At 37.0% G+C, this 16,264-nt stretch overlaps 1 protein-coding gene across 1 annotated transcript in view; it reads left to right on the top strand.

Moving 5' to 3' along the window:
* CCNY (cyclin Y) overlaps nucleotides 1-16,254 on the top strand; it is a 112,407-nt gene extending 96,153 nt beyond the window's left edge. The window contains exons 8-10 of the mRNA XM_052692920.1: nucleotides 4,263-4,429; nucleotides 8,315-8,477; nucleotides 13,789-16,254. Coding sequence (XP_052548880.1) covers nucleotides 4,263-4,429; nucleotides 8,315-8,477; nucleotides 13,789-13,905 — 447 coding nt within the window. The 3' untranslated portion in view covers nucleotides 13,906-16,254. The remainder of the gene's footprint in view (nucleotides 1-4,262; nucleotides 4,430-8,314; nucleotides 8,478-13,788) is intronic.
* The last annotated feature ends 10 nt before the right edge of the window (nucleotides 16,255-16,264 follow it).

Below are 16,264 nucleotides of genomic sequence, written 5' to 3'. Positions count from 1 at the left end.
TGAGTGCTGAATTTCTCTGAAGATAGAAATCACACAACCTCCACAAAAAACCTATTCCATTGTTTTATGAAGTGTTTAAAAAAAAAAAAAAAGAATTAAGAGAATTACAGGATTTGGGGTCCTTAAACTGCAACTCCAGTGTGGGAATTTCAGTGGGATATTGGAGGTTGATGTTAAGCAGTTCCAAAATTAAGTAACAAAGAAAAACAAAACTTTGGAAAGTATCCCATACTAAGATTTTATTAAAACTTAATGTTCCTCTGGATTATGAAATATTGAAAGGAAATGATTTGACACTTTCATTTTTTGGTATATATCCTCCTGAATGGGAAAGAAAAAGATGTACACCTCCTCAAGTATTTTAACTTCCTAATTGAGAGTTTGGTGTAATGCACAAAATATGATGTAATGTCCTCTGAGATGGAAAAAATGAAATGCTGCTTCACCCTAAAACTGAACTCCTCAGTGCAGTCTTTACTTTTTAGTTTCTTCAAATGAGTTTACATGCTGTTAGTTGGCATGCCGTGTAACCAGTTGTCTGGTATCCAGAATCACAGGAAGGGGGAACATCCTACATACCTGGAACAGGTTGCATTCTGAGATTCTGTTACTATGGAGAAGACCAGATTGGATTCACCCAACTGCATATAATTGCCCCAGGGATTAGGTGTGGCTCAGCAGTGGTCCTGCTGGAGCCGTATCAGTGCTGCAGTGTGGATGCCCTTGCTAGTCTGGTTAGCCTTGTGCTATTCTGCAGTTGTTTCTAGAAAAAAAAAGCCTCCAGGCCTACTGTTGATAATGTATGGCTAAATGGTTGTCTACCATGCTATTCTGTGTCCAGATCTTGGGAATTAAGATCAAAGGCATCCAGACTAGCTTAGCATGGAGTAATTTCAGGTCCAGAAGATTAATTAGCTCAACATATTTGCAGAAACACATCAAATCTGTACCTCTTCTGAACCTGAAATGGTTTTGGAAGCCATTTAATTGCATGCCTGTGGTGCTGCATCTAAGCTAATGAACCTCTCCAGACTCTGAGCCAATTTGGGTATATCTATACCTGCAGAGTGGTAATTATATTTAATTAGGAGAAATAAATTCTGATTAATTCAGATAAATGAATTCGTAACAAAGGCAAATTGTCTAATTGATTTCACTCATGATTAAATGATCATTTGCTGACATTACAAGTTTAAAGGTCGATCATTGTAAAAATTAATTATTAAAAAATAAGAATTAAAGAGTGCTCTTCTGAAGTCTTAACTCTATACAGCTTATCTTCTGAAATGTGCATGAGTTATTATGATGTCTCTAGTGAGGTGCAAGTGCTGTCCATGGAAAGCTGTTGAGGGCTCACAATTGCATGTAATGTATGGTTTATTCCAAATACAGTAAACTTATAATGGAGGCATCATACTGTTGGGTACTGAGTTTTTAATGGTAATGTATCGGTGGGCCAATGCCCATTGGTATTTTCCAGCTCAGAACTGCACTTTCATTTCAACTAGGAAATTAAATATGTGACAATTGAGTATTGAAGTTTTTAGTGTTGTTGGTGTTCTTTGCGAGCTGAGAAAATTCAGAACAATATGTTAGTTCTGGAACCAGTGAGAGTTTCTCTTTGTGTCACATCAGTAAACTTAATCATTTAAATAGTGCTGTTATCGCTCTGTAAAAATCTGAGAACATGCAGTCACAGAAGTTAGTGAATGATGACACGTGCTGTGAAAATTGGTCTTGGAAGCTATTAAACTGTTTGAGGAGAACTAGAGGTTGGATTAAGGCAGAATTAATCTGTCATATTTTTTTAATTCAGTTTTCAGATATTTAGAAGTACTCACCAAAGCTCACTTTGAGAAGAAGCACTGCAAAGGATGAATTATACAGAAAAGTGACAGCTTTAAGGTTTAAAAACAGTTTTAAGGTTTAGATGCATTCCTAAGCATGAATCCAACTGTTAAAAGTGTGAAGGCAAATCATGGATTTTTTAAAAATATATTTATTCTTGATTCTCAAATCTCTATTTATTATTAGTTCTGTTCAGATGTACTTGCTGAAATAATCTAGAGATGAAATGAGGCTTTTGAACTCTTAAGTAGAAGTTTCCTTCATTGCCTTCTGAGCCTTTTGATATTTCAGCATATATGTAAATTTCTACCACCATCCTGAGACAGGAGTTACAATGTTCTTTTCCACAATGGGCTTTTAAAATTCAACTTTGTTGTGTGACCTGATAGCAGCAGGTCCTAAAGAAAATCTAGAAAGTCTTTTGCTTTTGAAAATTGAGTGAAATTCATCACAACAAACAAATACATATTAAAGCATGAAGTAAACACAGAATCCCGAGTCTGTGGTCACACCTCATGTTTAAGAAAATGAGCCCCTGTGTTTAAGATGTTAATGCGTGGACTTAATTGCATAACTAAGGTGAATGCAAGCGGCGTTTCCATATATCACACTTAGCATTACAGGACCAACGTTTCCAGAGATTTATTTTTTTTTTTTTATACTTGACATGGAGTGTGCCTGCCTGCACACAGGAAGACTCACTTGCTTCTGTCAGCAAAGCAGGTGGTCTCTCCCACCAGCCGCACATTTGTTTGGGATGAGCAGCAGAGTGACGGATCGCCCACCAGCATTCTTCAAATGGGCTGAGAGTCACCTGGCCATTCTCCAAAAGTCTGTATTGATTCAGCACATCTTTGCAGCAGCCAGAAGCAGCAGTTCTGAATTAATGCAGGATACTGAGCACACAGCAGGCCCTTCTTTCTCCGTTTTACCTATCAAGGTCAAAATCATGGTGTTCACGCTGTTCCTGTGGCCTGGACCAGGTATACTGAAATGCTCTGAGATAAAAACAAGGGTTGGCTGTTCCCTTTGTCACGGTGAGCTGGTGTGTGTAGGAAAGAGAGCTTGCCTGTGCCTTTACTGCTTTCACAAAGGTACCCTACCTGAGTAGGGCAAAAGCCCAGGTATGTTCCATCCTTTCCTTTGCCTTGGTTCACTGTCTGCAGAGCCATCTGCTTCCCTCTGACCTGCAACTAGAGTAGTGGGCTCTAAGGAGGACAGTGGCTGAGGGATTTGAGTGAAAGCTGGAGAACTAAACTATTAGGGTAGCATAGGCATCTTTGGAGACTAGTCCTACCTTGTGCTGAATTCTCACACTATCTGAGAACTTCAGTAAACTTCTGCAAGCATTTGCTGCAAGATAAGCTTGAAAGGTGAAATTTAAGCAGCTTGCATTTACAGTAAGGGGTCAATTTCAACATTGCTGTAAAGCAAATGAAGTTAATCTTCATTGCCCTACTTTGAGCGGCAAGATACCGCAACACTTCCTACTTATGAAGCTCCTTGTGTTGGTAGTGTGTATTGCTTTATACAAGCATTCCACTTAACTGGGACAATTCCAGGAATTGTTAGCTCATAATTCAAGGTGCAGTTTTGCTTGCTAAGTTGAACAAGTATGTTTGTATTAATAGTAGGAGGTTTACACAGGCTGCCTAAGAAGCAAAAGGCAGCCTTTGGAACAGGCCCATGAAGTTGCTGAACTCTGCTGAGAAGCATTTGCTGCCTTTTTACTGAGCTTTGAATTTCTGTGGTTTTTATACACATTTTTGGAGCGCTCCTTGGAGAAGTGGGTCTTCTGAGTCTCCAGTGCTGTTCTCACCTCACCCACTCACGTACATTTCTCTGAGTTTCTGTCTTGAATTCTTGTGTTGGAGTGACCAATTGTTTATTTCTTGGGACTTGGATGATCTTGCTGGTCTGCTTAGTGATATTTTGCACAGGATCGCTAGAGGGACCTGCGTGACATGATACCATATCTGATAACTGTTTGGGAATTAGGGCCATGGTTGTTTATATGATAGCTAATAACTACAACTGGTAGCATACATGTGCCTTCCACATTAGGTGTTAACATTTTATTTGTTTATGTTATTATTTTAATAATTTATTTAAACTATAATTTGAATTTATTCAGACATCCAAATATGTTAGCAAGAGTTACAGACAGAAAAATAACAGATCTGTTTCTGTTTTATGGTCAGAAAGCAGAGGTCAACTAAAAAATGTATTTATCATATTCAAGTCTTGAACTTGGCATAAATGTATCTGTTAAACCTACAGCTTTTATAAAAGAACCTTCTTGAGACCAGATACTGTTTTGAAATTGCTGTAGTGGGTTTATTAGAATAGTTTTCTTAATCTTTTTTGGTTTTAAGTAGAAATGGAAACATCTTGATTTTAATGTGTTTCCACAGGTATATCTTGAAAGACTTCTAACTTACGCAGAAATAGATATTTGTCCAGCAAACTGGAAGCGAATTGTGCTGGGTGCTATTCTGCTGGCATCCAAGGTTTGGGACGACCAAGCGGTGTGGAATGTGGATTACTGCCAGATCCTGAAAGATATCACAGTTGAAGACATGTGAGTCCAATGTGTTTATCATGTCCATAGTCTGTGTGTATAAGGGGGGAAGGGAAGTTATCTCATAAATTATATAAAGGTTGTGTGTCTGCATTGTGTCTAAACGAGGTAGATGCTGATATATGTGGCACAAGATGTGCTGGAGAGTTGCTTGCATAGAAAACATAAATTGTTTTGTTGTTGTTTGTGTTAAACTGTATTTTACTGCTGGATGTTTGCTCACAGTGAACTTGCAGAATATTGAAATCTATGACTTGAACAAAAAAAAAAAAAAGGCAGATGAACCTGCTTGTCTTCAGTTTAGCAGCTTTTACAGTAATGTTAGTCCTCTGCACAGACAGCAGAACAATGTGTAAGACAAGAAAAAGATTTGTTCCGATCCTAAAATCCTGTAGATGGCCACCCACTTACAGCTGCTGTTACTCAGCCTTGAAATGATCACTCACATATATCTGCCATTATTCAAATACTCTTTTTTCCATATCCTGCTCAATTTGTTTGCAAGATTAATATATGTGTATATATATATATATATTTTAAATTGCAAAGAGAAAATTCATTGTGGTAACTTTTCCGTTTTTTTTACACAATGACATTCTTAAGAAATGTATTGTAATGGCACAAACAGAGTTACAGTATTGCCTAGATACTTTCATTACTTGTTATTTTAAGAGTATACTGCAACAGTAATAAAAGGAACTGTGATAAGAATAAATACAATTAAAATTGTAATGTTTACAAATACTAAAATGAATGTTTATTCCATTCAATTATCGAGTACTTGTCGGTTGGTTAGTAGGCATTACATACATTTGCTGAAGTGCCTGAATTTCAGGGCTGAGTCACATACCATGCACCAGCTCACAAGTGCCCTTATCTGAGTTAATGAGAGTGCTGCTAGAATGGCAGAAGCTGGAATCATGGTGCTGGAATCATAATGGTGTGGCCAGATTCCTAAACAGGCCACAGAGTAGTGCCTTCAGAGAGTGATGGTTTGAAGCTACACCTGCACTCCATTTTCATAAGGACTAGTGACAGTAGAATGATGGAAGAGATGGTTTTAGTACAGTACCTCTGTGTTCCTAAGCTCTTTTAAACAGGGAGAGGTATTTCTAATATGTAGACCTGTTTCTACTTTAACTCAGTTATGTCATAATTCTAGTCACTGAAAAGCATTTACTGTGGCTAAATACTGTCATAATTCTAGTCACTGAAAAGCATTTACTGTGGCTAAATACTATTTACGTTTATTTATATTTCTGTTTGTTTTGTATTTATGTTTCGGCACACACGATTAAGTGAAGAGAAAAGGGGGAAGTAAACAGGAAAAAATGTTTATGTAGACACTGTGGTTTTTGAATCTCAGTTTACAATCTCAATGCAGTGAAGACGAACCGTTTCTGCTACAGCTGCTCTAAATCAAAGCTACTAAGAAACTACTTTATGGCTAGTCTGAAAATGATCTGTAAAGAATAGGTTGAAAGTTGGAAGACAGCTGACTGCTTAAAATGCAGCATGCTGATGCACTTCTAGATAAGGCTCTTAGAAACTGTAAGTAGCTCTCATTTCTTGAATATTGGAAAAGTTATTTCTAGGTTTGTACTAGCAAGTAGTTTATAACAAGATCTTTACTTCCTGCACAGGAGTAAAAAACATAAGCCCTTCATTGCTATGGTGTGCTGTAAATAACCCTCTTTATTTTTGGGAAAACCCTAATTTTAAACAGAAATCAGAAATGTACATAATACCATTTCAATTTCTATTGCATACAGAACAATTTGGTAATGCTTTCTTATCTATTTTGCATGCTCTCCGAATAAGGTTCTTTCTCCATTAACTTCTCCTTCAGTGCAAATCTGAGCACTTTTACAGTGTGTTTGAAGCTGAAATATTGGGTAAGGTAGAGCTCTGAATAGCTTTAAGCAAAAGGTTGAAGCAAACGCTGGCAGGTTTGAGTATGCCATGTGACAGTATTAATCAAGTATGGTTATAAATACAAGCTTTGAAATTGCTCATTCTCAGGGCTTTTTTTGAAGGCAGGTTAAGGGGCATACTGAGATGATATGAGAGGAAGTGGACAAAAAGGAGGAGATTCTTGCTTTTGACAAACACATGTGGTGGTGCTGCTGTTAGAAGTTGCACATCAGCAATATAAAAGCATGACTCCAGAGGCAAACCTGTGCTCATGTGCTGTCACCAGTCTTCTTTCTGTGCTTCATGCTTGCTAAACAGGCCAGTGATGAGTCCTTGTCGTCAAAGTGAGAAATATACAATCTTTAAAACAAAGTATAGAGCCAGCAGCCTTCAGGGAGCCTATGCTCTCTTTCTGCATGGTACTTGATGGTCTGTTTTGTGAGCTTTGTGTTTGGAGCTCCTCGTGAATGCTTCAGTGAAGAGTTGGGTGCTTGTTGATGTGCTGATGTTTCTCTTCCTACTGCCAGTTCTTCCAAACATTTTCTTCCTCCTCTATTTAATGTGATGATGATCACTTTTTTTTTTTTTTTCCTTTCTTTGGGCAACTGGGACAATCCAGTGTTAAAAATTTTCATGCGACTTGGTCTATACCAAATGAGAGCTTTCATTATTTATATTCATAAGGCAAGGAAAACTCTACACCTTAATCTTCAACTACTGTGAATCATTAAGCATGAACGTATCTTATAAAACATCATACATAATTTTCAGAATTTTAAGAATCATCAACAGTACGTTAAGCTGTAACTAAAGGCTAACTTGAGAGACAGTATTTGTCCATAGTTGTGTGTATAGCATTGCCTTGAAAGTGAAGATGACGAAAGAAAATTATTGCAATGTGTAATGGCCTTCAGTAGCAAGTAAGAAAAAAAATGATTCAGTGTTGAAAACTACTGTATCACTGTTCTTTCTTCTTGACTTTCCTTATGCACATACAGTGCAGTCAACCTGTAACTTGAATGCAGTACCACAGTCAGTCAGTACCTGCTGGTAACAAACCTATAAAGTCCAAACTCTTCTGTAAAATTTACTGTTTGTTATTTGTTTCTTGCATCTTGAAATCACTATTTTAAGTATATCAAATGTCCCAATGTATGTATTGTGAAGGATATTAAGTTACCATACATTTCACAAAAGCTACAGAATTGACCTGTTTTGTTTGTTTGTTTGTTTTTTAATTTATTTACTTGCTTATTAACACACTTTTTATTATACTGCAATGAATAATAATGTATTGATGCAACAGAGTTTTCATGGAGCTCAGAGAGGCCTGTTCCTATCCATTCTTTTGAAAAGCACTTTTTTTTTTTGAGGTACCAAAGGTGAATTTTTCTTGCAAGTCTTAGGGAAAACTTGCTGTATGCTGCTCATAAGCCCAGACAAATGGTATGCTGAAGAAATCACATTTCCCGTGTCTTGTTTTAAGTGATTTATTATGAAAGCCGAGAGAGAATAAACAAGTTGTTCAGTCATTTGTACATTAGGATAATTTGCAACATCTCTGAGAGCTGTCTGACAAATTTAGGACATGTCTGTATTTTGTGTTGGCATTGCTGTGTGAACAGATCCACCTAGTGGAGGTACTGCAGAATCTACAAGAACTTTATTTTCCTGGCTTTACCCTTTTCCCTTTTGTGCTAGCTTAACTAAAGGATCTCTTCTGCTGGCATCAATTTGGGTTTGGGTTTGACTGGCACAGCAGTAATAGCTGCAGGTGCAGCAACTTTAATATTCCTCACTGAAGCATGTATGCTTATAGAACTTGGTAGACTAGTTCAAAATTTAAGCTAGGATAATTGCATCTGTCAAGAATATGAAATGAACTTGGTTACTGTCATTTGCAATTTAAAGCAAATTACATTCAGGATGCACAGTCTGAAAAATGTTTTCACATTTATCTTCTCTCTACAGGAATGAGCTGGAACGCCAGTTTCTGGAGCTTTTGCAGTTCAATATTAATGTTCCCTCCAGTGTTTATGCCAAGTATTATTTTGATTTGCGCTCCTTGGCAGAAGCAAATAACCTGAGTTTTCCTTTGGAGCCCCTCAGCAGGGATAGGGCATATAAACTTGAGGTAAGGCAATTTGTTTTTGTATTGCCCAGAACTGAATATATACAGTCATTTGGAATTTTTGGAGTGTTTCTCCCTTCCCAACCCATCTCTTACCAAATATTCCCATATCGTGTTAGAATGTGCCCAATATCCATAATTTTTTTTTTTTTTTTTCTTTCCATTTCTTTCCATTCTAATTGTCTACATTGACCCTGTGAAAAAAACTACAGTTTTTACAGTAACTCTACTCACAGTTTGGTTCTGTTTATTCTTAAGATTGACTGTGCAGGACACAGTATTAAAAAGTTTTGCTAAAAATCAGTGTTCTTTGTGCTTGTTACCTGCTACTGCTGCATTTTACGTGAATCCAAGTCTGTTGTCTCAGCAGTGTTACTCTCAGAAATGAGACAGAAATAAGCACACATCGTTAGGAGACCTGAATACACTATGTGCATAAACCACTATGTCAAATGTACCTGTGAAATTCAGAGCATTCTGAATTCCTGCATACATTGGAGGAATTTTAAATCATCAGGCAATTGTGGATACTTCGAAGGCTGGAATCTTTTTTCTTGAGCATTCTAAATCAAATTTTTCAAAAATGTGTGCTATTGCATGAATATGTACACATTTTTTCAAAGTTTGAAATCTGCCATTAGCTACTAACTGCCTTTAGCACTGGATGTCTTTAATTAGATAATAGTTTTGCACTATAGGTTGCATGGCTATGAGTTAATGTCAGCATTGCATGTTTTGAAGCTCTTAGTGCTCCTGTAAAACAGTTTTTGTTGGAGGGAAATGATACATGGGATTAACTTGTTTGCAGCTTGTAATGAGAACAGAGGTGGAAGAAAGAAAGCAGATTTCACTAAATTGGAATATCTTACTCTATTTCTAAATATTCCCTTCAAATTTCTCAATGGCTCCAATAAGAATGTAAGTTAATTCTGTATATGAAGTGAGATGTAAATTTGCATCAGATTTTGTTAAAGAATCATAATAATAAAATATGAAAAATCATTGGAAAAATCAAGGAAATGGTGTGCTAAGTTATTAGATGTTAGGTCTTGATAATTATCACCCTCTCATGCCTTTATAATTAAGTATATTTCTTTTTGAAGAGAATTTAGTACACATCATTTCTGAAACCTGTCAGTGAGTTACAAGTGCAGGTAATGAAGATAACTCCTAAAATCTTAGAAGAAAATAAAATAGCAGTAAACACGAAGATAATTCTGGTGGTTTTTCTGGACTAATTAAAGAGAATGCATATTTAAAAAGAACTAATGGAACATATTTGAATTAAGTCCACACTATTAAAAATTATGCCAAGGTGAATGTGGTTTGTGCTGCTAGCACAAGGCAAGTCTGAAATAAGCTTGCTAGCCAAAGGGGATGGCTTCAGGTAAGAGGAAGAGCCTCTGCTGAGAGTCTTCACCTGGTCTGCCATCTCCTTACCTCTCTTCTGTGTTCAGAAGGAAGGGACAGTGATGGGAACTGCCTTGTTCCCTGCTGATGTTGGATGTCTTTTGTGTACCCTTGAAAGAGCTGACAGCATAATGTATAGCCTAATTCCTTGAGCACAGCTCTGTATAGGTTGCCAGGAGTTATCAGAATGGGTCTGCAACAATTTTCAAGGTCTATCATACACTTTTCGGCCCAGAGTTGTCTACTTCTGAAACTGAGAGAAAAGCTGCAGTCTATGATTAAAGACAACAGACAGATAGCAAACGTACACATACAGTGAAATGATTTGCCATGTCTGGTAAATTGAAAGGACTTGGCTTAGTTCCGAGATTTCAAGCAACTTATTTACTGGCACTGATATGATTGCATTTTACAATCATGTTCAGTATCTGAAGCAGAACCATTAGGTCTCTCATGGCACAATCTGTTGCTATTTTTGCAAATACCAAGAAGTTGACCTAGCAGTGACAAAAAAAAAAATTCCAAAGGAATCCAGAGGACAAGGCTAGTGATAACTGTTCCTTGTCAAATGGAAATGCTGGACAAGATCCATCAGATTGGAAATGCTAAGAGAGGTTATAACACTAATATAAAACGGATGCTTCTTTCTGGAGCTTTTGCCTTGTTTAATGTTCCCACAACTGATACAAAGAAGCAGCTTTGTCTTTTCAATGATGAAGTGAAAGTAATGTGGCCTGAAAGCGTCCTGAATTTGTTGTACCAGTCCACTTAGTAATCAGGAAACATTTTAATGATATTTTAAAAACTTCCCCTTCTTCCCTTTCACGTTGTATGAAGTCCTTCAAATTAAAAACAGCAAATAACCTTTCCTTAAATCATCCAGCCTACCTGTCAGTGCTCCTTGTTCAAAACAGCTTATTTTGTAATGTGTTTTCTCCTTCCTTCTAATTGTGTCAAATGTCAAGAATTCCTTTTCTTCTCCTGAGAAATTAGTTTCTAACAAGAAGTTTCTGCCCAGAAGATTGTCAGATATCTAACCTTAATCCACTATTTTGTAATTTCCTACCCTTGCACCTGGTTTTTCTCCCAAGTACTGAGATAGATATGAGTCAGATTCTGCTTTTCTGTTAAGTCCACAAAACATACCTACCCTATTTCTGCTTGTGATCTTGGCACTTTGCTCATTTCCAGGCTAGATTTTGTAAGAGCATTTTTTAGTTCACTCTCAATTGAATGGACTGTGTGTTGTCTCAGCTTTTTATTATTGGGATAGTGTTTGAGGAAGAACTCTTTCAACTACTGTGTGCTGTATTATCTTGACCCTAAAGAGGTAGTATTCCCTAGATGGAACAGACTAAAAAGAGGAGAGGAAGTTGTAAGGTATGAGCTGAGAAGTGTCATTCTCCCTGACTTCCCATTCTTGCAGTGATTGATGGCAGACTTGTGTGTCCTGTGTGCTAAGAACCTTGCAGCTGAAAGCGAAACTTCTGTGACTCCTTTTGTCAGTGACCTGATGATGATTCTTTTCATTTCAATGCATTCAGGCATACCCCCATCGTCACAGCTTTCAGTCGTGCTTTTTTACATATTCCAACCAGACTTATTTCTGACTCTCCCTACATTCTCTCTGGTTTGCACATTTTGGAGTGTGTTGCAGCACTGAAGGCTGAGTGCATTTGTGCATTTCCAGTGGTCAATCTATAGCCAGCACTACTGCTTTCCTGCTCTGCACAGCACAGTGGTGTGCATGCAGCCAAAATTTATCCTCTGCTGCCATTCTCCCCTGTCTTCTCACCCCCCCCCTCCCATTACCAGTGATAAAAATCTTCTCCAGAGCCATGTAAAGTATCTCAATAAAGGAACAAAATTCCACTGAATTGACTGCTGTTGCTGCTTTTTAATAGTACTTTGTTTTAATTTAATGGGAGAAAAGATACCTTGCAACAGGCAGAAATTAGTTTTCTCTAGTGTTAGAAGTAATAGATGCATCAGATGACAGAAAGGTGTTGTAACCTATATGGATATATCTTAACTGACAGACAAAGTAAGTAATTACAATTTTCCACTTTTGTCTTGTTTTCCCCTATGTTACAAGACACTTCAGTGAATTTTCAAATAGGCTTCAAATGTCTGTTTTGTAAATTATTTGCAAATGAATTGGCACCATTAGATAAAGGATTACTTTAAACTACAATCAGTGTTTTACATCTATATGAATAATCAACAGGGACTGGAGCTGCCAAACATTGAGTACCACCTCCAAGCAAAATTTTGTTTTGTCTGTCGAAGTGCCAGAACAGGAATATTTTCCTATTGTACTTGCGATTTTGTAGTGATTTTTATAGTGATTGCCATCTCTATTTAATGCCTAAAAGAAGAGGCTGGTTTGGCAACCAAGGGAAGCTGACCTCCACCTCAGTACATGCAACGTCCTGGCATATTATTCCATGATTCAGTTGTTTTCATCCACTGGATTTTAAATCTGACTGAATTGCATAAACATTCCTAGTTCACTGAGTTCCTGATTAAATTACATAAATTATTATTGAGCAATTTTAAGTGAATTAAGTTATGGTCTACAAAGCAACAAGAATAGTTGTGTTGTTTTACTGTTCTCTTCATGTGAAGTAAGAAAGAAAACTATTCAAGAATGGCTATAGCAAAAGGAAATTTGGTTTCCAACTATAAAGTAGCAGCTGGTTTCTTGGTGGTTTTTGTTTGTTTGTTCTTTATTTTTCTTTTTTAAAAATGTTATTTAGTCATGTTTTGTGGCTGACTTATCCTAGAATTATGTGAGCTAGCTCTCAGTGGCAGGAGCTGTGTGCTTCTGCCATATCTGCTGCTGATCTTTGCAGGGCAGTTGAGATTTTAGGACTCCTATGACTTGCTGTGCTGTTGAAGTAAAGGCTAAGAAAGAGAATGATGCACGGTGCAGTCAGAGTGTTTATTTATATTGCCTTCTTTTATAATCAAACACTTGTACTGTTTTTATTTGTACAGTACTTTTTGTTAAACATCCCATCTTAAGACACCACTTAAAAGCATTCCTGAGTAAACAGAAGTATGTTTTAGTCCATCTCATTTTCTGAGTTGACCTTGAGCACTCCTTGGAATGACTTTCCTCTGCAGCTCTGCGTGTTTAAATGCCAGAGTGAACATCCTCACTCATGCAACTCTAGCCTGTCCCAACCATACGAATGCTTACAGGGTTGAGATATAAAAGGTACATAATAAAGATTTGCTTTAAACTTGGCTAAAAGCAATAGGGACATAAAACCATTAGCCTCAGTGTCATTTAGTAAGTCTCAACTTTTGAATAATCTTTGTCTCTTTCTTTAAATGATATTCTTATAACATTTCTGTGTATTTTTAATGCAAATAAAATTATTCTGAATCTGAGTGACACTTCACTTCAGCAGCCTGTAAGACAGCAGCTTGCGTAGGAGTCACCATCTCCTGCAGGTTCTTCAGAAATGGAGGCAAACATCAGCCCTATTAGCAAAGCAGGGCAAGTCATCTGACAGGCTGCTCATCTCTAGAGGAAATATAAGCCATCCTCTTCCTGAACTGTCCAAATGTAATTTCTATAAACATTTCTACAGTTTGTTGCCAGTGAAGTGCTCTGTGTTACTTGTCAGCTGTCTTGACTGGGTTTGCCACAGTTAGGCAGTAAAGAAAAGGCTTGGAATATGTTTGCTGAGTCCTTCAAAAGTGAGTGTGGTGGGCAGTGCAGTGGCAGTGTGTTGATTACCGTAAGGTTAACGAAGCAAGTAAGAATTGGGAACAGTTCTTCACATGTTTGATTTCACTAAGTGCCATTTTGTAATTTTGTCTGTATGTAGAAATCTACATTGTACAGTTGTGGCCAGTGCAATTGAGTTTTCTTCCTTCTTTCGTGTTACAGGCCATCTCCCGCTTGTGTGAAGATAAATACAAGGACTTCAGGAAATCTGCAAAGAAACGGTCAGTCAGTGCTGACAATCTGACTGTGGTTAGATGGTCTCCTGCTATTATCTCCTAACAGAGGAGACTGGAATATTCCTATGGACGTACTGTTTCATCCATCCAGTTTTTTTGGGGTGGGTTGGGGGGGAGGGAGAGAAAAAGACTTCTGATTTTGTTGTTTTTTTTAATCTGTCAAGCTGCCTTTACAGTGCCTCCCCATTGTGTAGCACACGAGTAAAGTACCTAGTGGGAGCTGAAGTGGAGAAGCCAGTGTTTGGAGAGAAGATGGGTGACAATTTCTTTCTCACTTTCACTAACAGCTTTACTCTTTCTATGAGGAAACAGCAAATCGGGTGCTTGGAAGTAGAAACAAAAAATGAAGTAGAGGCAGAAAAACTGTTTCAGAACTGTGCCATTTTTCAATGTGCTGTGCTTTTGAAGAGAAACGACAGCATGAAAATGAACCATGTAGTCAGATGACTGTGCACTAGAGGAGTGATGTTCGGAGAGTTCCATCTTAAAGGTTTCTCTTAATATCTTTCCTAATTTTTGTTTTTCCATTCCTCATTGCTGCTTCCCAGGAAAAATTCTTCCCCTTGCACAGCAGCAAATACCAAGTCTGTATTTACAGTAGCACAAGCCCCTGAATAAATAGTGTTGGTTTTCTTTCACTGCACTTTTCTCTGTAAGCTGTTATTAGCATTATTCTTCATAATTATTATGCATATGTTATATTTCTCTTATGCCTTCTATTGTATTTCAAAAGAGAGAACTTGACCATAGTGCTGAACCAAAAGTGTGTACAGGGATCAGAAGATCATTCATAATTTCATGATGTGTTTTATTTATAGTATACTTGGGTGTGTGTGCCTTCCTAAGTTCTTGGAATCAATTATTTTTCCTTAATACAAAGATACAGTTGTTAAAGTATTCAGATGATGACAGTTATAAGACTTGGGCCAAATATCTGAAATTTGCAACAGTTCTTGTGATCCTTTTTGCAGATTTTCATAGCATTAGAAGTTTAGCAGAATTCATGTAGAGACAGATTTGTTTTGTATGGCCTAGACTAGTTCATTCATTCACCTCCAGGTCCATTGTTGCAAGCAATATTCTCAATTTTTATGTGTTTACTTTAAAACAGACTGTTTGTATAAAATAAAAAATAATTTTATAAGCTTCACTGAGAAGGCCTATAGAAGAACAGGATACACATTTTAACAAGGTACTTCTCACAAGTAGATTTGGTTTTGAAGCTAAAATGCAAACCTTCATATTTTTTTCAGTGTAGGCACTTATAGAATTTAAAAACAACCAAACCGTGAACATAATTTTCAACTCTAATTATTAAGCTGTTCTGTTGTGGTTACTAGTTCCTTCCTACCATGGCTGTTGCCCCCTTGGGCAATAAGAACTTCATTTTTATTTTTATTTTTATTTTTATTTTTATTTTTATCTTTGTTTGCGTAGTTTAGAAAGATACGGTTGAAAATGCTCAGTTCCCTGAAGTTCTTTCTTTGTGACTGTCACTGAAGTGAGTGGCAGCAGACTTCCCTGATGTATGCACTACTGTGGTAAACCGAAAAGATTCCATATTTATTTTCATTAAGCCCTATGGGCTTGTAGCAAACCTAGAGGCCCTGAGAAGCACCCTTTGCTTCACTGCAGTGCGGATTGGATGCCTCCAGGTGAAGAGGCACTAGCAGGATTGAAGTAGTGATACCAAACAGTTTCTGTTAACCTTCTAATGTGATTTGCGTGGTTTGTGACATGAAGGTTTTGTCTGTAAATTCTCCTGATGTCCTTTGGGCCTTGAAAATACCTAATTCTCATCATTGTTGTGCCAATGCGTTGGAACTGTGAGTCTCCAAGTCCATTTTTTTCTTGAACATGGAATGTAAGGAAAGTATAACAATACAAATGCCAATCAAAGCATTTGAAACCTCTTTACAGGTGATATCAAAAGGAACATTTTCAAAGCATTTGAAATTCATCCTTTTAAGCATAAATTTAGGCTTTAAAATATGTAAAATATTTTGATTTATCAACACTTTGCTAAACTATTTTCCATTTAACTTGATATCAGGAATATTGATTTTATCCATTTCTGGGCGATAGATATATGAACTTTGGATTATGTAAAGATCTCAATGCATCTTCTATAATTTTTGTGAAGTTTATTAAACTACTTTAAAGATTGTATAGTCTATTTATTGTATGTATGTACATACAGTCTGATACTTTAAAAAGTGGATTCCGTAAAACCTGGCTCAGTCTTGTTTAGACTATTGAATATCATTTTAGCCTTGTGCACTGGACTCTACCTCTGTATAGGAGAATTTTCCATATTCTTAATTAGTCCTGATTCTGTGATTAACTTGGTTATGTTTCTTGCACTAAGAATTAAAAAAAAAATATGCTGTAAGTGTGGATTT

This window comes from Tympanuchus pallidicinctus, unplaced genomic scaffold (assembly GCF_026119805.1).
Source record: "Tympanuchus pallidicinctus isolate F22 unplaced genomic scaffold, pur_lepc_1.0 scaffold3, whole genome shotgun sequence".
NCBI classification, from domain to species: domain Eukaryota; kingdom Metazoa; phylum Chordata; class Aves; order Galliformes; family Phasianidae; genus Tympanuchus; species Tympanuchus pallidicinctus.
The sequence above is the reverse complement of the archived record's forward strand: the minus strand, read 5'-3'. Positions and strand labels throughout refer to the sequence as shown.